We start from the raw sequence: 18,056 nt of genomic DNA, 5'->3' as shown, positions 1-18,056 counted from the left end.
AGACAAAACTGAGCCCTGAGGCACACTAGCGTTTATTTTTGTGGATATCAGATTTAAACCCTCTCAATAATACTTAAATTGAATGAAGTTTGATACCAAACTCTATCAAATGCCTTTGAAATATCAAGAGTAAATAAATAAATTAATATAGGTTTGGAAAACCATCACGAATTTTTTGAAAAAAGAGCTGTTTTAAAAATTCAGATAGCCCCAAAAAAGCCTATATACGTGTTTTTCGAATTTTAAAAAGTTGTATCTCAAAAACCTTACGTGATACGTGAAGTCGGATTTGATACCAAAACCTTTTGAAAAATGGCAGTTTTTTTGTTTTTTAAGTCGTGAAAACAACTAATTAAATGTTCCTCTGAAGTACAGACACAAAGCAACTCAGGGAGAAGACATGGTTTTTTATTTGATTTTTTTTTCGTTTTATTTGAGCTCTTAAAACATTTTTTAAAATCTAGGACGAAAAATATAAAATCAATACTTCCATGTAAAATTCGATTCCCTAATGACTTCTATCGCTAACAAGGGCTATAGGTTGTTGGAGGCAAATGGTAAAGTCGATTATGATGATATCATATACTACATACTCGTTGGTTTCCACACAATATTTTACACGCCATGAAAGTTTTGAAAGTTTCTCTTTCCGCTAGAATGTGTATAGGAATATATAGTTCAGATATGCGCTCATGCAATTTTGAGTACCTATATGAATTTTCGTTGCTAACGTTCGTTCAATGTACCTACCTCCTTGTAGATATGGGAATTTGATTATGAAGACAGGATAATGGGTTATTTGCTTTCAGTATTGTTGGTGCTAGGTGTTTTTTTTAGATGGTATTTGAAAACACTTAAGAGTGATATGAAAAATTGGAATGCGTTGGTCTTAATCGATTTGTTGTTCATTAGGGCGAGTAATTAGTCAGGTTAAGTGTTTTTCCTCACTGTGTAACATATTGAAATTTTGTGTAGGCAATGAGACTACTTGACTAATAACGATTTTTTGGAACAGTCAGCTAAATGAGAATTTAAGAAAATTAAAATATGCTACTGCGTTGGCTGTGAGACGTGACATTGGAAAATGTAGCTGTCGTTTTTAAGTATTTTAAAATTAAAAGATTAAGTTTCAATATCTGTAGCCGAGGCCACCTAGACTCGTTTAAATTGAGTGGAAAAAGGCAATATTGTCTTCGATACCTTCGGAGATTGTATGAGCTTTGTTTCTTATCCTTCTCATTAATTTTTACCCGCAAGGGTTTTTTAGACACTTTTTATTTTATAATTTGCACATACTAAATGGGTTATTACTACCCTTAACATGTTTAAAGTTTAAATACAGTACGAGCCTTAGGAAAACAGGGAAGGATTTAACACTTTGTTCGCCAAGGTGCCAATTACATTTTGTAGAAATGGATTTGGTTTTCGTCATAAACGTCTAGAAACATATTAGAAATGTATGAATTTTGTGGCTCCATAGCGAAACCACTAAAAAACAAGGGGCTAAGAAGAGATAATGGAACGCTTTGTTCTTTGAATATTAAAATTAGAATGAAAAAATTATTGGGTAAAGATCATTCCACATTCTTGATGTGTGTTCAAGTAAAAAAAATATCTATACTCGACCGTCCGAAATAGAGCTCAAGAGTAAACTGTTGGAAATTTTTGAAAGAGCTAATATAATTCGATAACATTGTTTGTAGAACTACCGGTAAAAACAATGAACGGCATGCATAATACATCCTGGAAATGGCCCAGCGGTGTAAAAGTTTCAGTTATAGTACAATCGCCTATCACTTTGCTCGTTTTTGAATTCTGTCCAAAAGATTTAAATTTTTTCCAATTAGGACAAATAAACAAATGAAGGTTGTACATTTCAATCAGAAAGATCAATTGACAATTTTGTTTGGAGAAATCCTAAGCACTTTTGGAAATATCGAATGTTTAGTAATTCCATAAGAGGTGATCTTTGGTGCACAAGTATTGAAAGTTGAAAATGAATGCAAATGCAGTTCATGGATAGCAGCGTTAAAGATGGCTTTAAAGAAATGAGACAGCACTCAGTTTTTGAAGCATTTATAAAGAATACTGAAATTACTTAAATATGTTAAATTCAATCAACCTTTCTAAAAACCTGAATATTTGAGTCACATGCTTGTACATTCTTGAGTAACTCACCAGAGTTCTGATAAATTAAGTTTCCAAAGACAAATGTTGACAAAAAAACCTTCCAAATGTCAAAGATGTTCATTTATTGGAGGAGGTCAGTTGTTGGGGTTTAGTTAGTACCTTTCATTTTATTATTATTATTGAGAGCGCCTCAGCGATTTCTGGCATACTTTTGAGGAAAGGAAGCTTATTTAAAGGAGGTATCAGTGCGTATTTTTTTTTAAATTAGTAAAAGTAGTAGAGCGTTCTTCATTCTAAAAAACGAATCTCTTATTTCACAGTATGACCGAAGTTGGGTTCGATTATATACTTTTAATTATAAGCTCTCCACCAGAGCAAAATCTGTTGAATCAAAAACCTTGGTATAGTTAACTTTATGAAGAATTCCACTAATAGGTTTCTTAAAAGCTTGATAAATATGATGGGAACAAGTTAAAAAAAATAGGTATAGACTGTTGAAAATGATGGTTAATGTTCCAAATAAAGTGACATGTATTAATGTATTGAAGATTGTCCAATGGTTTTAACATTGATTACTGATTTAAATCTTAAATTTCATACACAAGAGATTGAATGCATTCGTTTACTTTTTTATTTTTCAAATGCTCTAACTTTGTTTTGCTTTTAGAATTTATGTAATAATTGCTTTGAATGTCTCAAGATATTCTACTTTTAAAAATATAAAGAAATCAGAAGTAATCAAACAAATCAATTGTGAAAATCACGGCCTCTATTAACCTATTTATTTAGAAGCGTTTAGGACAGTCAAATTTTTAATGTTTGGTATCAAAATGAAGCTGATCCGTTATAGATTTGCTCTACTAAATACAATGCATTACATTATTGAACTTTAACCTCTTCTATTAGTTTATTTTGAACTTTTCAATAATGAAGTCATTTTCAATGAACTGAAATAATTTTCATTGATAGCTGAATTCATATTTTGGGACACAATCGATCCACTTAAAGCTTTTCGTTTTGTTTGCATTCCCACCTGTCAGTTTTACTTTCAATGATCAACTGTAACCTGAAATTCTTGATTTCAATTAGAAATCACCAATAAGAGATTTTTTATTAAATGACAGAAATTTTCAATGAAAGCTATCACCCACTTGTCTAAAAAATTCTGATGATTGATTTCATTGAAGAAAACCAATGATAGCTAAAATTAGATATGTTTGCTTTTTATGTACTGAAATCACTCAAAGAATTTTTTTAAAGCAAAAAAAGTTCAATTACTCAATTATTTTTTGCTAAGAACGTATTTTTCTATTTTCAAGACTGTAATTTATTTTTCTGAATTGCTGATTCTTGTATGTCCACAAATAATAATTCTGTTTTCCACACAATTTCAATGATAGATTTCTGTCAGAAAACATTTATTTTCTACGATCGCTTTAAAAGACCTATCAAAAATATTCAATGATTCGTTTCATTCAAATCAATGATAGGTGTAATTTGCCGCCTTTGGAACAAAAATAGGAAATGTTCTTCGATTTGAATCCATAATTTGAAACCATAGACTCAACAAATGTCAAAATAAGGAATCAGGTTGGATTAGATCTGTTCGAAGCACATTTAAATTGCAGTAAGCCATAATAGTTGTTTCCTTTTTTCCTTACTACTGATTAGCAGCTTGTCACATTGACATTTGCCTGGCTTGTTTGACATTTAAATTTTACAGATTCTGAACTATCAACTGAAAATAGTGTTTCCTTTTCTGTTTCGAGTGCTCAAAGCTTCAAAATGGTATTACTTTTGTAGTTCCTGAGTGTTTGAAACTCTACCTACAAGCCTGGAAAAAAAGGCAGACTGTAAAAGATGGAAAATGAATTTACAAACATTTTCAAAAAAATAAAATCTTGAAAGAAATTTTGGGTTGCTCAGGGAAAGAAGATAAACTTGTAGAAAATAAATAGTTCAATAAATTTACTTTTAAATATAAAAATCTCAAAAGCTAGGAATTGCGCAATTTCATTACAAAACGAAATCTGAGTGTTCAGGAACATTTAGAGAAGACTGATCTGGGCGATTATGCTTTGAACATTCAGAATTCAGACCTCTGAACCGTAAAAGAGAAACCCCATAATTTAAGGTCGTGTTAGCATTCGACAAAGTTGTTTGTTTTTCTAGGTTGATTTTTATTTGAAGTTAATGAACTATAGCCATTTAAATGTATTCCCAGAGCAAACAGCTGAATTTGTTCCTACGTCGTCGAACCAAACGCCAAAAACTAATTATGGCACAAAACTTAAACAATGTTTTAAAGCAATTCGAAGACGATCTCACGCAGAGATTGAAAAGGGTCAAAACTATAAATAAGCTCTATGAAACCAATGCTAAGAAAAGTTCTTAAATTTTTTTATTTTAAAATATGCTGCAAATCCTTGATTTCTGAAGCATACATATGTACTAAAAAAAATTTGAATATGTTTGTTTTCAAATTCTCTTCCTTAAGTACGGCTTTGAGTTTTGGTTTGCTTCAAATTGTAATTTTTGAAAGCTTTAAACAACACAAAAAAAAACAAACTTCGTTTAGAGTGTACCTGCCAATAAAAATCGCTAAAGCTAAAAACCAAGCTCATTACACGCTTAATAATATGCTTCAATTAAGATTGATTTTTAACAACACCCAATGCTTCAAAATAAACTGTCCAGTGTGTTTATTTTTGTTTTCTATTTTTCTTTTTTCTTTTTCTTTTATTAGTTTTTGAGTATATTTTTAAATACATAAAAATATTCACCTTAATTTAAATAAAAACAAACTAAATAAATCAAAACAAACAAAACTCTTGCTTTTTCAATTTTTCCCCTATGTGTGTTTTTTTATTGATTTAAAAAACCAAAAAACTCAAAAAATATCAAAATACTTACTTTTGCTTGATGTGTTCGTTTCGTCACCTTTAATTTGCTGCGCTGGCCTATATTGCGTTTGATTACAAAAATGTGATGCCTTCTCCTCCAAAGAAGCATCTCGGGTGTACCACGTCGACTCCTAGATGGCAGTAATCGACAGATATCATCAATTGCTGCCACAGCGACAACATCGCCAAATGCTTCATCGTCCTGCGGCACCTTGGGCAGTATAAATAGCACCTCGTCCAGTGGTAGCGGTAGTAGTGGAGCTGCTGTGATAACTTTCACCTGCACTAGTGATACTGTGGATGGTGTAATACCTGCTTCCTCCTCGCATCAGCATCAGCCAATAGGCTCTCCGGTTGCTGCGTCTTCGGCACAAAACAGTGCCGGTATTAGTGCTGCCTCCGCAACAGCTGCAGCAGGTGCAGCTGCCGGTACTATGCAAAACTCATCGACAACCAGTCCAACGGATGTGTGTAGCCTTAAATCGAATCCTTCAGCTGCATCACTATTGCTAACGATAACTTGTACTGGTGGAAATACTGCTGCCGCTCAAGCGGCTTCAACAACAAGCTCATCAACAGCAGTGGCATCCGGTGCTACCGGATGTACGGGCAATGTTGGAGAATATGTGACACCAACGGGAGCTTCCTTATCGCCTTTGGCAACCTCGCAAGTCATTCGAAGGCCCAGTATAAATATGTTCGTTTTCAAATGTCAAATTTTATTTTAATAGAAATCTAAAAACAAAAAATAAAAAAATACGAAAACTTAAAATATTGATGAAAGTGTTGCCCGTTGTTTGAAAGCTTTGAAAATGCCATGTTGCCTGTTTTCTTGTTTTTGTTTTTTCGTTTTTCTTGGTTTGAGTTGATTTTTGAAGAATGTTGATGTTTTTTGGTTCAGCTTTTATAAACATTTGTGTTTGTGTTTTCAGATTTTTGTTTTGTTACGTCTTTTTTTTTATTTGACGTCATTTGACGTTTTAGGGATGCTTATTTTGTCAGCATGTTCAGAAATCTTTTGTTTTTTATAATAAGGAATGTATATTAAATAATATATTTCACTTTCAGGTCGTTAGAGCAGGTTTTTAATTAAAATTTTTAAAATGAGTTGTTATGAATTGTTGAAACAAATTGACTCTTAAACTGTCATTATGATCCAATAGTTCAATTTAATTTCATCACTCCGAAAGAATTATAAAACAAGTAATATCATTTAAGATAAAATTTTGGTACCAATTTATGAAACCGTAAAGTACTAGAGAAATATTACTAAGAACCGTCTGTCAAAACTCGAAGAGTATTCTGAATTCCAAATGTCAAAAAGTTCCCAAACCAAAAAATAATAAAACCGGATTATTACCCATGTTCTCACACATATTATTTTAATTCTTTTCTATCTTCAGAGCAGACCAATTATTAAATGTCAAAAATATTCTACCTTTCTTTCGAAGGATGAATCAAATGGTGTTTTTTTCCACCTAGGAGCTTTCAAAAATTCCAGAAAATAATTGACTGCGTTCAATCTCGTGTTGGATATAGACTATTCTCTACATGTGGATTTTTAAATACCTTATTCAACGAGTTGGGTACCTTAATTCAGATAGCTGTCAAAAAATAAAAACAAATTTCAGACAAACATTTAGATTTTAAGGTTACAAATTTTTGTAAAATAAAATTTCTAATAGATAATTTTAATAATACACCCGATTATTACCAAAAAAAAACTAATTTGAAATCAGTTAACAAGTTCCTTCAAATGTAACCATAATTTGAATCAGCTGTTCTGTCAGATACTCACATATACCAGCAATTCTTGGATACTTTTTGATTTCCTTATTTGACATCCCAGCTGTTCTTTTACTCGTAAAACACTAACAAAAAGGTATCTGGATACCCTATATGTCTCATAAATTAAAACAATTTATTCTTGATCTACATCTGTCAAAAAAATTGTTCACTGTTTTTGTATTCCATGGGACAAAATAAATTGATACATTTTTAAACCAAATCTGCAGATCTGGATTTTTTAACAGGATTACCCCTCTTTGCACTATAAATAAATAAAAAATAAAATTTTAATCGTGTTCCATGCGCCAAAATAAAATCAATTTTTTTCCGAAAATCTGAATTTACCCATGCAAGACGACATGAGATTCTTTTATGTTTTAATTTTGACAGCTTTTTGGCTTTTCAAATTATTTCAATCATTACTTTATATGTGTAGTACCCCAATTTTGTATTGAATTTTCAATATTATTGTTCAATTGTTTTAGTTCTGAGAGTATTTTCTGACTATTGAAATTAGTTAAAAGATTGATCTCATTAGCACTCTTTTTTCATAAATCAGCGATATGATTTTTTGGCATCTTAAAAAGTTGCTTGTTTCGAACGCCAAATCATCATTGACATCGTTTTAAATTTTAAATTAGTGCAAAATATAAAGGATTTAATTTTTCAAAATGTACTATTCCGAAAACTACAGTTCTTTGTTCGACCTTAAAGAGGTTTATCATAATGAAACAGCCATCGAATAAGTTAAAAATGTCCACTTTGTCTTGGAATTGACATTTTCTTGAAACTTATTTTTTATATTCTTTTGATCTTTGTAGTAGAATTTTCAACAACATACAGATACTTTAGGCATTTCAATTGCAGTTGTTTACTTTTCAGTTATAACCTGTCATAGTTTTTAACGTTGATATAAACCTTCTAAAAAATTTTGTTTCAAATGACGTTGTTGTTTTAATTTGTAAACCTGCAAAGAAGTTATATAAATTCCAAATTACAACAAATACAAACTCCTTAAGTTTTAGAGTTTGATATTTTAATGACAGACAGTTTACCATTTAAATTTCTTTATCTTTTAAAGTTGAAGGATATTGAAATCATTGCACCCTAAAGTTCGGACATTTTTAAAATTGCTGTCAAAAAATAATTGGTTCCACATTTGCCGTTGACAGATGATAGCTGATCAATAGAATGTGTGCTCATGATGTTTAGAGCAAGTTTTCTAAGTTAAAAGTTCTTCTGCATTAAAATTTTTGCAAACGGAGTTAAAAGCTAAACGTGACTTTACGTCTGTTTCGTGTGGTATGAAAGAGACAGATGAAAAATTCTTAAGGCATTGACATTTCATTTCGCCAGTGTGTTTCATAAATAAGTCGGGGAGTTCTGATAAAACTCTAATCAGAACGTACTCGATGTGCTCAGTACTCTGCTCTTAGTTGAAAAAGAAAAAAACTCCATAAAATATTTCATCTGTCAAATTTTTCAAAGTAATAGCTGTCACATTTACAGATTCATATAGTTTTCTATTGATGTTATTTCACCAGTTTATATTTTTTAATGTCTAGGAGCACAAAGAAAATTTATCACTTTTGCTGTCAGAACTCTGAGAGTAGAATTTGTCTGATTCGATTACTAAAGTATTCTCTATCCCACAATTCAAAATGGAAGAAAGGAAATTCAAAGCTTATTTGATCCTTTTTACTTCGTCTAGTTCTAATAATTTTTGGTTTCTATTTTTAAGCTGAATCTTTATGATCACCATTTTGTTATGGAGGTTTTTACCTTACTTTCTTCGAGAGTCTTGATTGTATTAAAAATATTTATTTCAAAAACTTCATAGAAGGTAAACATCTAAAATTTAGTTTTATTATTTCTGTCTTCAAAATTTGTCTTGTGTTTGCTTTGCATTCAAGTTTGTTCCTTTTTATTGCAATACCTTTTCTTTTCGTTGCTTTGTCCGTTTTGTTTGTTCCAATATTTCTTATAATCGTTTGTTAAAAATTATTTTTAAAAAACAACTGTAAATACATTTGTAACTCTATGTAGGTACTTAATTTCAAAGCACTAAATATAAAACTTTTAAACTTTTCTCCTTTAACATTTTATTCCTCATTTTATGTAAACTACTCACAGCTACCAAAAACACACAAGCTATGCTTTTATCTAACTTAAACTGCAAATTTAGTTTTCCTTAAGTTTTTTTTTCAACTTTCCATGCCATTATAATTTTTCAAAACTCTGCATCACTGTCATTAACTGCACCATAAAGCTTTCAAAATCATTGTGTCTTCATATCTAATTATTCTTTTTTTATTATATAAATATTTTTATTTTATATTGAATGTGTTTTAATTTGACAAAAAAAAATATTTCAAAATTTATAAACAAAACAACTTAACACATTCTTTGTAAAAAAGTAAACAAACATTAAAAAAAGCTTTAAAAAATGACAATTTTTAAAAAAAATATTTCCATCTTTTTTTTTAATTTTTGAAAAAAAAAACAACACAACTTTAGGAACCCTAGTTCCGGATCGTTAGTTATAAGTGAAACAGGATCTCTAGATCGTATGAAAACAGCAGCTGAAAAGCGTAAAAAGGGCGCACTCGATGATGGGGCGCCACGTGTTTCGGATCGTGTTGAAGAAACTCGTGTTAATCCAAATTCATTAATCGACGATCTTCTTAAAGATACAACATTAGATCAGTTTGAGGAATCAGCAGAAAGTAAGTATTTTAACGTTTAATTTTATTTTTTTTAAACCTGTATTAAACCTTCTTTGTTTTTCCTTGCAGCATCTGGCTTAAAATTGTATATAGCAAAAGATGGAACGGCATCATTAGGTAGCCATGAAGTTAAATCTCATGTATCGGCTGGAGCCTTTAAACAAGTGGTCATGGAAACGCCTAGATAGTAGCGGCAGTTGTATTAAAATTTATATAAATTATATAATGAAGAACAAAAAATCTTTAAACATACATTTACCTAACTACAATAATAAAACAATATTATTCGCCAGTTTTAAACAAAAACAAAAAAAAATAAAAAAAAAGAAAAGCAAACCACATTATACTGAAGAAACTATTATTAAAAATAATATTTAATATTTAAAATAAAAATAAACAAAAGAAAACAAAAAATTATACACACACGCAGGAAATGAATGTAGCTATAGTTTTTTATTATTCAGTGTTTTTTTATTGAGAAAGAAAATAAAAACAAAAAACTTCAAGACACATAAATACACTCACAAAAAAAAAACAACACATATAAATGTCCCCTCATGCTAAGATTCATATAAAACAAAAATTACCTTAACTTTTATACTATTAGTTTCGTTTTAAAAAAAAAATTAACAACAAATTATTATCAATATCAATTTCAAGCGCTTCTAAGGGACACGATAAAACATTTTAACAAAATAAAAACTAAAATTGTTCACTTACTTTATTTCAAAACAAACAAAATGTATGTATAAATAAATAAATTATATAAAAACAAAATTAAAAATTAAAAACAAGTTTGTGAATAAAATGAAAATCATAAGAAAACAACAAAACAAAACAGCATAAGGCGACATATAGAGAAAAAATTGAAAAAAAAATATAATTTTTTATTATTATAATTATTATTTAAAGAGAAAACCGAAAATATATTATTAATATTACTGTTAAAAGTTTCCTTTAAACAAAAATTCTAGATTTATTATTTCTTTTAGTTTGTGATTTTAATTTTAAATGATTGATGATCTTAAAAAGAAAATAAAATACAATACAACAACAAAACAAAATATGAATGAATAACATTTTATTATTATTATTTTAATTATTAAAACTTTCTTGTTTATCATTCTTTTTGTTTGGTAATTTAAACAAAAACGTAAAAACTTCATAAAAACTGCATATTTTTTTTGTCTTGTGAATAATTATTAGTATTTTTTTTTTAATTAAATTAATTATTATTATTATGATTATTATTTAAATGTGTATTCATTGTTTATATTATTATTATTATATATATAAAAATAGAAAACAAAATACAATTCAACAACTGATAATAATTTAAAAAAGCATTCAAATTGTAATATGTAAAAAAAACGCTAAAAAGTCGTATAATATATATAAAATATATATAAATACAAAATAGATAAAAACAAAAAGAAAATCAATTCATCAATACAAATTTATAAAAATAATAAACATTAAATTTAAATAAAACAACAAAATATAAAAATTATATTAAATTCAAAAACCAACACACCATAAAAATAAACACACCACAATTCACTGCTTTAAATATTAAAAAATATAAAAAAACAACAAAAAATATAAATGAACGTGGAAGATATGAAAATGAAAAGTATAATAAAAATGTATATATCGAAGAATGATGTTTATTTTATTTATTTATTTTCTTTATTTTATTTGGGGTTTATTTATTTAGTGAACATTTTTTAGTCGGTTTTAGATAAATGTTTTTTTTTTATTTTGGTTTTTGTTGTTAACTTAAATTATAGTTAATTTTGATTTCACAGTATAGACAAAGGTTTGGGCTAATGAAAAGCTACGCTTTATCAGGTCTTGAAAATGTACAATAAAGTTCTAGAGAGGTTGTAAATTTCTTCGGAATTTGCAATTATCTTGAACGAGAGTTTTCAGTTTCGTGTCAATTTTTAGGCGTTTTAGTGCCGCTATTACGTCTTTATTAAACGCCAGTCGTTCCATTACAACATAATGAAATTGGCAAATATAATTTTTAATACAAGTGTCATTGATTTTCAAAATCATTTTCAATATCATAATATCCAATATTTCTTCAAGTTCGGTTGAAGAAAACAATGAACATATGGAATTGGAAATATTACAAAATTATTGCTGGAAATTTAAACAATGGTTAGAAAGCTAATTCTACTGAATACATATATTTCAAAAACTTCTGTAATTAGGGAGGTATTAACTTTAGTAAAAAGAAGGTATTAAAAAATATTGTTTTCTATCTGCGATATCTAGTTGGTTTTTCTTGACTTTCAAATCCATGCGCATGGGCTCTTTTGTTTATATTCGGTAAACCTTCCTACTTCTAAATAGAATTTTTTGCGCTTTAATTTTGCACTTTCTTATAAATGTGCTTCTATGTATGTTATTAAAAGACTGCTTTACTTTTTCTTAATAGTTCTCTTAAAGTTCTGTTTAGCGTTCCAACATTCGTTGAAGGTTTTACATATCTTTGAAATTCGACTTTGTTTGATAAATCAAGCTCAAGTATTTCCAATCCCTGTTTTTAAATTTAGCTCATCTGTTGTGATGTATGTAATGGAAGGATTCGATATAGCTGTTTCCGAAAGTATTGCCTTCAGTAGCTTCCAGTAACTTTACATTACACACTACTCAGCACATAAATGTACAGAGTAGAGAACATATCACCATGATCGACTAGGCTATGATAACAACACAAGACATTAATACAAGACAGAAGGACAGAAGAGAAAGAACAATAGACAGAATGAACACATGACAACTGCACGCAACTTGATTTCGGTGATCGATGGGAACCGAAGCTTTATCAGTGACTAGGCCGTTGCCCACTTTAACTTTGAATTTAGTATTGAAACAAACCTTCAAATATATGTTATAAATATATTTCACCTTTTGTTTTTCTTTCGTGCACTCTTTTTCCAACCGTTCTCGTGTCTTTAAGGCTTTATACTCCAATTGTATTTGTCAATACTTCGTAAGAATCCTCTCTTAAAATTTGTTGCAGGAGATAGATTTCGTTCCATCTGTTTCACCAGAAGCTATATTAGGATTAGTAACTTTAACCCGTTAAAGTAAACAATAACAGAGCTTACATTTTAAGTCAATTTTGCAACGAGTCGTTCAAAAATTAAGTTGTCGAATAGAACAAGTGAAACGCCAATTACAGTCCAATTGAATGATGCTTTTGTCACAAAACCTTACGTTTCACTAAGCTCAGAAAATGACTCCGTTAAGCCATTCGTAATATATGTATTTGGAAATGACATTCGCCATTTAAATAACGCCAATGAGGGTAAATTTGTTCTTAGTTAATAAAGAACACACCTCTTCTGTAAGGATCAAAATGAGCACGTGCAAGAGAATTCAACTAATTCTCCCTATGGATTTCCAGATTAGCCAGGATCATTTTAGAAGTTCTATGATAATATTATTCTTATCAAGTTTACCTACTACGTCTCTATTTTACCACCTTCTTACATTTTGAGCAGATGACGTGTCATACCTCCTCAAAAAGCGAATCATACCAAACTAACTTTTAAAAAAAACTTAGTGAAAATTGAATATTAGGCTCTCTTCTACGCTTGTGAAACGTTCTAAACTACTTCACTCATGGAATGCCTTTTTCAGAGTTAGATATCAGAAGCATGCCTTACCTTTGCACATTTAAAACAATTAATTCCCATAAAAAGCCAGGTTAGAAAAATTCGTGTCGTGAATAGTTTTAGGAATTTCCCTCGGAATTTATTGATGTCGTGAACAATAGTGTTTATCGTGAATCTCCCTAGAAAATTTATTTCCCTCGGAATTTTTTATTCCAACGGAATGTTTTCCTCAATCGTGAATCTAACTGGAAATAAATTTCTCTCGTACAAAAATTCTATCCAATTATAGCTCAATTTCTCTATACATTATTTCCTCGATATCAAGTGCTTTTGAGGAAAACTTTTAAGCATTAAATTCCGTTCCCAGGGAGGGAGGATAGTTCCCATTTTTTCCATGGGAAATTTCTTTTCATTTCTCAAGAGTTTTTCTGCATATATTTTTGTGGAGAAGTTATGATGATACGGAGCAATATAAGTTCAATTAAAACTCGTTTGATAAATAAATACAATTTCCATTATAAGGCCTTTTAAGTTTAGATCCCTTCTGGACTCCTCTTGGGTATCAACCTTCCACAGCAAAAAAAAAACGCAGTCATGAACTAAGCTTTTTTGCAATAAAGAAAGTATCAGAGGGTATGCTTTACATATTTGAATACAATTTTATTTATTCAGGAATTCTTGATAAACAATATAATTAAGCACATTTCTTATGATAACTCCAAAGAGGTTCGAATTATCGTATCGCCCCGATTTCCCTTTTTAATTTCTAACTCCTCCATCCCATGTTATACATTATGTAAATCCTATGCTATGTATTTTAAAATTTCTATTGTTAAATTTTAAAATTCGATCCAACAAAACAAACAAACAAACACGGTTTTTACATTAAAAAACATATTTAGACCTGCGAAGCTTAACATAAGACTCAATGCTGTCTACTGTCCCGAAAGCGTAACCCTCCCCACTATCCATGAGTGGTACTTGCATCGAGGAGACTGAACAGCTATCAGCTAGGTATGTGCATTACAAAGCACTTGTTGTGGAGTGATCACATATTTGACATCGCCAAAAATGCTGCTAAGTGTCCAAAACTTGGGTACAATTCCCATATTTGGGCAGGTCCTCCTACAACCCACTTGAGTCTATTGGACAGAATTCACTACACGAATGTGGAATGCTTTACCAGACTCAATATTTTTCACTCATTACAATGTTCAGGCATTCAAAACCAATGTGCATCGGTATCTCCTTTCAAATCCTATCCTGCCTTCCTAATTACTCGCACTGTGTATAATCATTATAAGGGTATTCATATCCCCTTGAGTGCGCGTACAATATAAAAATTTAAAAAAAAAATCCCTTTGGCAACATTGAAAATCGAAGAGGAGAATTTTGTTGAAATGAAAGCTTTCAATTTTTTTCTTCACTTTAATGCGGATTTAATTTGGGATATTTTGTTATGTTGTAAATGGAATTTAAACCTTTGATAATTCTGCACACAATTAAAAATTGAAAATATTTTTTTTTTCAATGTTGGTAGCTTTTCCCTGGGCAAAATTTAATCCAAGGTGAATTCGCAATATCGCAATAACTAGAAATATTTCTTGAGAATGAAAATTTTCATGGGAAATAAAATTCCCAATGTCTTCATTAGATACCATGCAATCTTTGTAAGAGGCGTTTCAAACTTCTAAATGATGTAGGGTTATTGTAGGACATTTTATTACATGCTATTTTGCTGATTTTATAGCTCAAATTTGTTTCCCTTTAAAATGCTAAGTAGGACATACCTGTAAAACTTGATGTGGGGATAAAGAGTGCGAATGAGAACAGAGAATCTTTTTATTTCGATGGAATTTAGCCTTGCCCAATGGCTTCTTTAATGAAGACAAAATATCTGATAAATAAAAGATGGTTTGACAAGGCAAACAGCCCGGTTAGGCTTAAAGCACGTTTGATACACTGAAGGGCATTTTTAAATTCTCCCAAAAATCAAGATGATACAGAATGTTGCCTTCCACTTTCTTACATCTTAGCTAATCCTCGTCATATCCGGGGCATAATGCATCACTTTGTAGAACCTTATAATTTTAAAGAAAGGAAATCAAAAGCAATACTTTGATCGAAATTTGTAGGCAAAGATCTGAGAGTGTACAAAAAAAAACAATAAATTACGAATTGTTTTTTTGAAAATAGTTTATTTATTTAAATAAATTCAACTCAACTTATATCATGAATACTTACTACAAATATAAATGAAATATCAGAAGTTTTTGTAACGCATGTGATTTTCCAGCGTTTGTTTGGACAAGAAGCTTTTAGTATTTAAATCGCTATAAAAATTAATTTGAGTTATCTAAGGATATCAGTAATGAAAGATAAGGACGTGTACATTGAAAGTTATATCAGGTTATTTGAGGAGATCAGTAATGAAAAGGTTGAACAGGACGTGTACATTGAAAGTTATATCAGACAAATTAAATCAACATTTTCTTGCCCAGCTATTTGTACAGGGTCCGGCAAAAAACCTCCCGTATTTTTAGACGTTTATATTTAAAGCTATTTATAGATAAAATGATATTCCGGGTATAGATAGATAGAGGTCTACGTGCCGTTTTTAATAATCATAATGGCTAAATTTGGTGTGTTAGGTCCGTATTTTTAAGAAGAAAATAGTCAAAAATTTGCAGTTAATGCGTAAACGCTACTGTCACATAATTGAGACTTTCCTCAAACCAAACTTAAATCAGTTTTCTAGGAACCACAAAGAAGTCTGGTGCCAATATAAAAACTTTAATACAATTTTTCTGTTAAATTGTTTATTTATTTGTCATTGCCTTTTAAAATATGGGAGATCGTTTTGCGGGACCCTGTATATGACATTCTTGTCCATTGAACGTGCAGCTTCAACTTAAGATAATTAACAGAAATAATCATGAATCAAATTTTTTGTTTTGGAAATAGATAATTCCTGACAACACTAAATTAAGTTCCAAAGTGTTCTTTTTGGGTACTGTCTCTTGCGATTAATTCTTGTCATAAAAAGTGCTTTCTCTAATAAGCCGTTTGGATACATTCGAGCGCAATCAAATACTTTCGGAATGGTGCCAACTTCTTGATTATCATATTTTTGACAAAAAAAAAGTAAAAATTGGTTGATACATTTAAAATGAGGTTTTCAACTTTAATATTTAAGAAGAAAAATTCCGAATCAAAAACCATTGAATATGAGAATATGGATTTCATTTTTAAATGGTTATCAAAATTAAAGAGATATGAAGGTTTCAACTACTTAAAATTGTTTTATGATTAGGCATTCGTAAAATATTTTCTAACTGTGGATGATTTAATCATTGGGCAGGTTAAGAAGACACAAGGAACTTGAAAGTAATGCATGTTTCTAGTATCTGATTGACCAACTGTTTAAAAATGTCTTTCCAATTAAGGCTACTTTATTGGAAAAGATAGCCAAGAAAAATCTCCCTAACTATGAAGTTATTCTACTTATGTCAAAATGACAGTTGATTATGTTGTTTTATTCAACTGAAAGCTGAACTTTATTGCTTTGTGACTTATTTAATATCTATTTAAAGTCTTGTGTAAAAGGTTTCCTTGTCAAATTTGAAAAGAAATAAGTAATATTTCCCAACAATTCAAAATTTAAATCGTGATAGACTTGAAGATTGTTTGTGGAGCGTTTAATAGACAATGTTTTCAATAGTTTATTAAAAGGTATGACACTTAAAAAACTAACTAGCTGTCTTGGACAAAATGTACATTCTAAGAATGCAGTTGACTGCATATGAAGTCCCTTATGTTTCCTAAACCTGCCCATGGAATTTCCAGCAGTAAATAAGAATCATGGGAATAATTCAATAAGAGGCAATAACACAAGTGGTGTTCTTTATCTTAGCGTTTTGTAAATTGTTGGTACCAAAATATTTGTGGTCAACATAAAAAATCCTCTCTTAAACTGCAACTTCAATTATTGATTCTATGATGAGCTCCAGACCTTAAAGACTTGGGAATATATGCTGTGCAAATGAATTTTATTATGTGTGTTTTTCTGTTGTTTCTTCATATTAATTTGTTTTTAATTTTAAAAATCTACAAAACACTCAATACAACCACCACCACCAAGAATTATACCAACTTCCAATATTATTAAAAAAGCTATCCTTAAATTAAAAATTAGAAAACTTAAACAATATACAAAGAATAAAAAAAAACAACAAAAAAAATACAAATTATTCAATTCAAAAGAAAATTTACCTTTAACGATGTTTTGAGACTTATAAGAAAAATATATTCTACATACAATTAAAAAAAATAAAATAAAAACTATTTTTCCGTTGAGTAAAGTAAAAAAAAACCATAGTAAAATTTTATTACCTACCTTAACAAAAAAAAAAAAAAAACCATAAATCTTATAATATTGACGTTGTGTATTCTTCCCCAAAAATATAAATTTAAACGAAAAACTAAAAAATTTAAAAAGTGAAAAAAAAAAATAAACAAAAACTGTGTACTCCAATCAAAAATCTATTTAAAAACAAAATATATAAAAATACATACCAAATATATCTGTCTATTTAGTGAATATCTCTGTTCTGTAAACCTACAAATATTTATCACACCAAAATAATCTCCGAGTTGTAAATTTTTGAAAAACAAAACAAAAACCTAAAAAAAACATAGAATTTTACCTAAACCCGTCTGCCGTTTACGCTTCTTTTTAAATTTTGTTCGATGGGTGAATTAGAAAAAAAAGAAAAACAACAATAAGACTTGAAATTAAAATTTAACATAAACAAAATAAAGTAAAAATTATTACAAAAAATCAAATTTGAAAAATGAAGTGTGGAGATTTTTTGAAT

General features: G+C 29.6%; 1 protein-coding gene across 3 annotated transcripts in view; it reads left to right on the top strand.

The window, feature by feature from the left end:
- LOC129953848 (uncharacterized transmembrane protein DDB_G0289901) overlaps window positions 1–10,230 on the top strand; it is a 265,317-nt gene extending 255,087 nt beyond the window's left edge. For 2 of the 3 annotated variants that reach the window (XM_056067349.1, XM_056067348.1), the window contains exons 9-10: window positions 9,339–9,547; window positions 9,617–10,230. In XM_056067349.1, the coding sequence (XP_055923324.1) occupies window positions 9,339–9,547; window positions 9,617–9,735 (328 nt within the window). In that variant the 3' untranslated portion in view covers window positions 9,736–10,230. Of the gene's footprint in view, window positions 1–5,136; window positions 5,731–9,338; window positions 9,548–9,616 lie in introns of all 3 variants that reach the window. The other variant, XM_056067350.1, reaches the window with a different exon arrangement.
- The last annotated feature ends 7,826 nt before the right edge of the window (window positions 10,231–18,056 follow it).

The sequence above is a fragment of the Eupeodes corollae genome, chromosome 1 (genome assembly GCF_945859685.1).
Source record: "Eupeodes corollae chromosome 1, idEupCoro1.1, whole genome shotgun sequence".
NCBI classification, from domain to species: domain Eukaryota; kingdom Metazoa; phylum Arthropoda; class Insecta; order Diptera; family Syrphidae; genus Eupeodes; species Eupeodes corollae.
The sequence above is the reverse complement of the archived record's forward strand: the minus strand, read 5'-3'. Positions and strand labels throughout refer to the sequence as shown.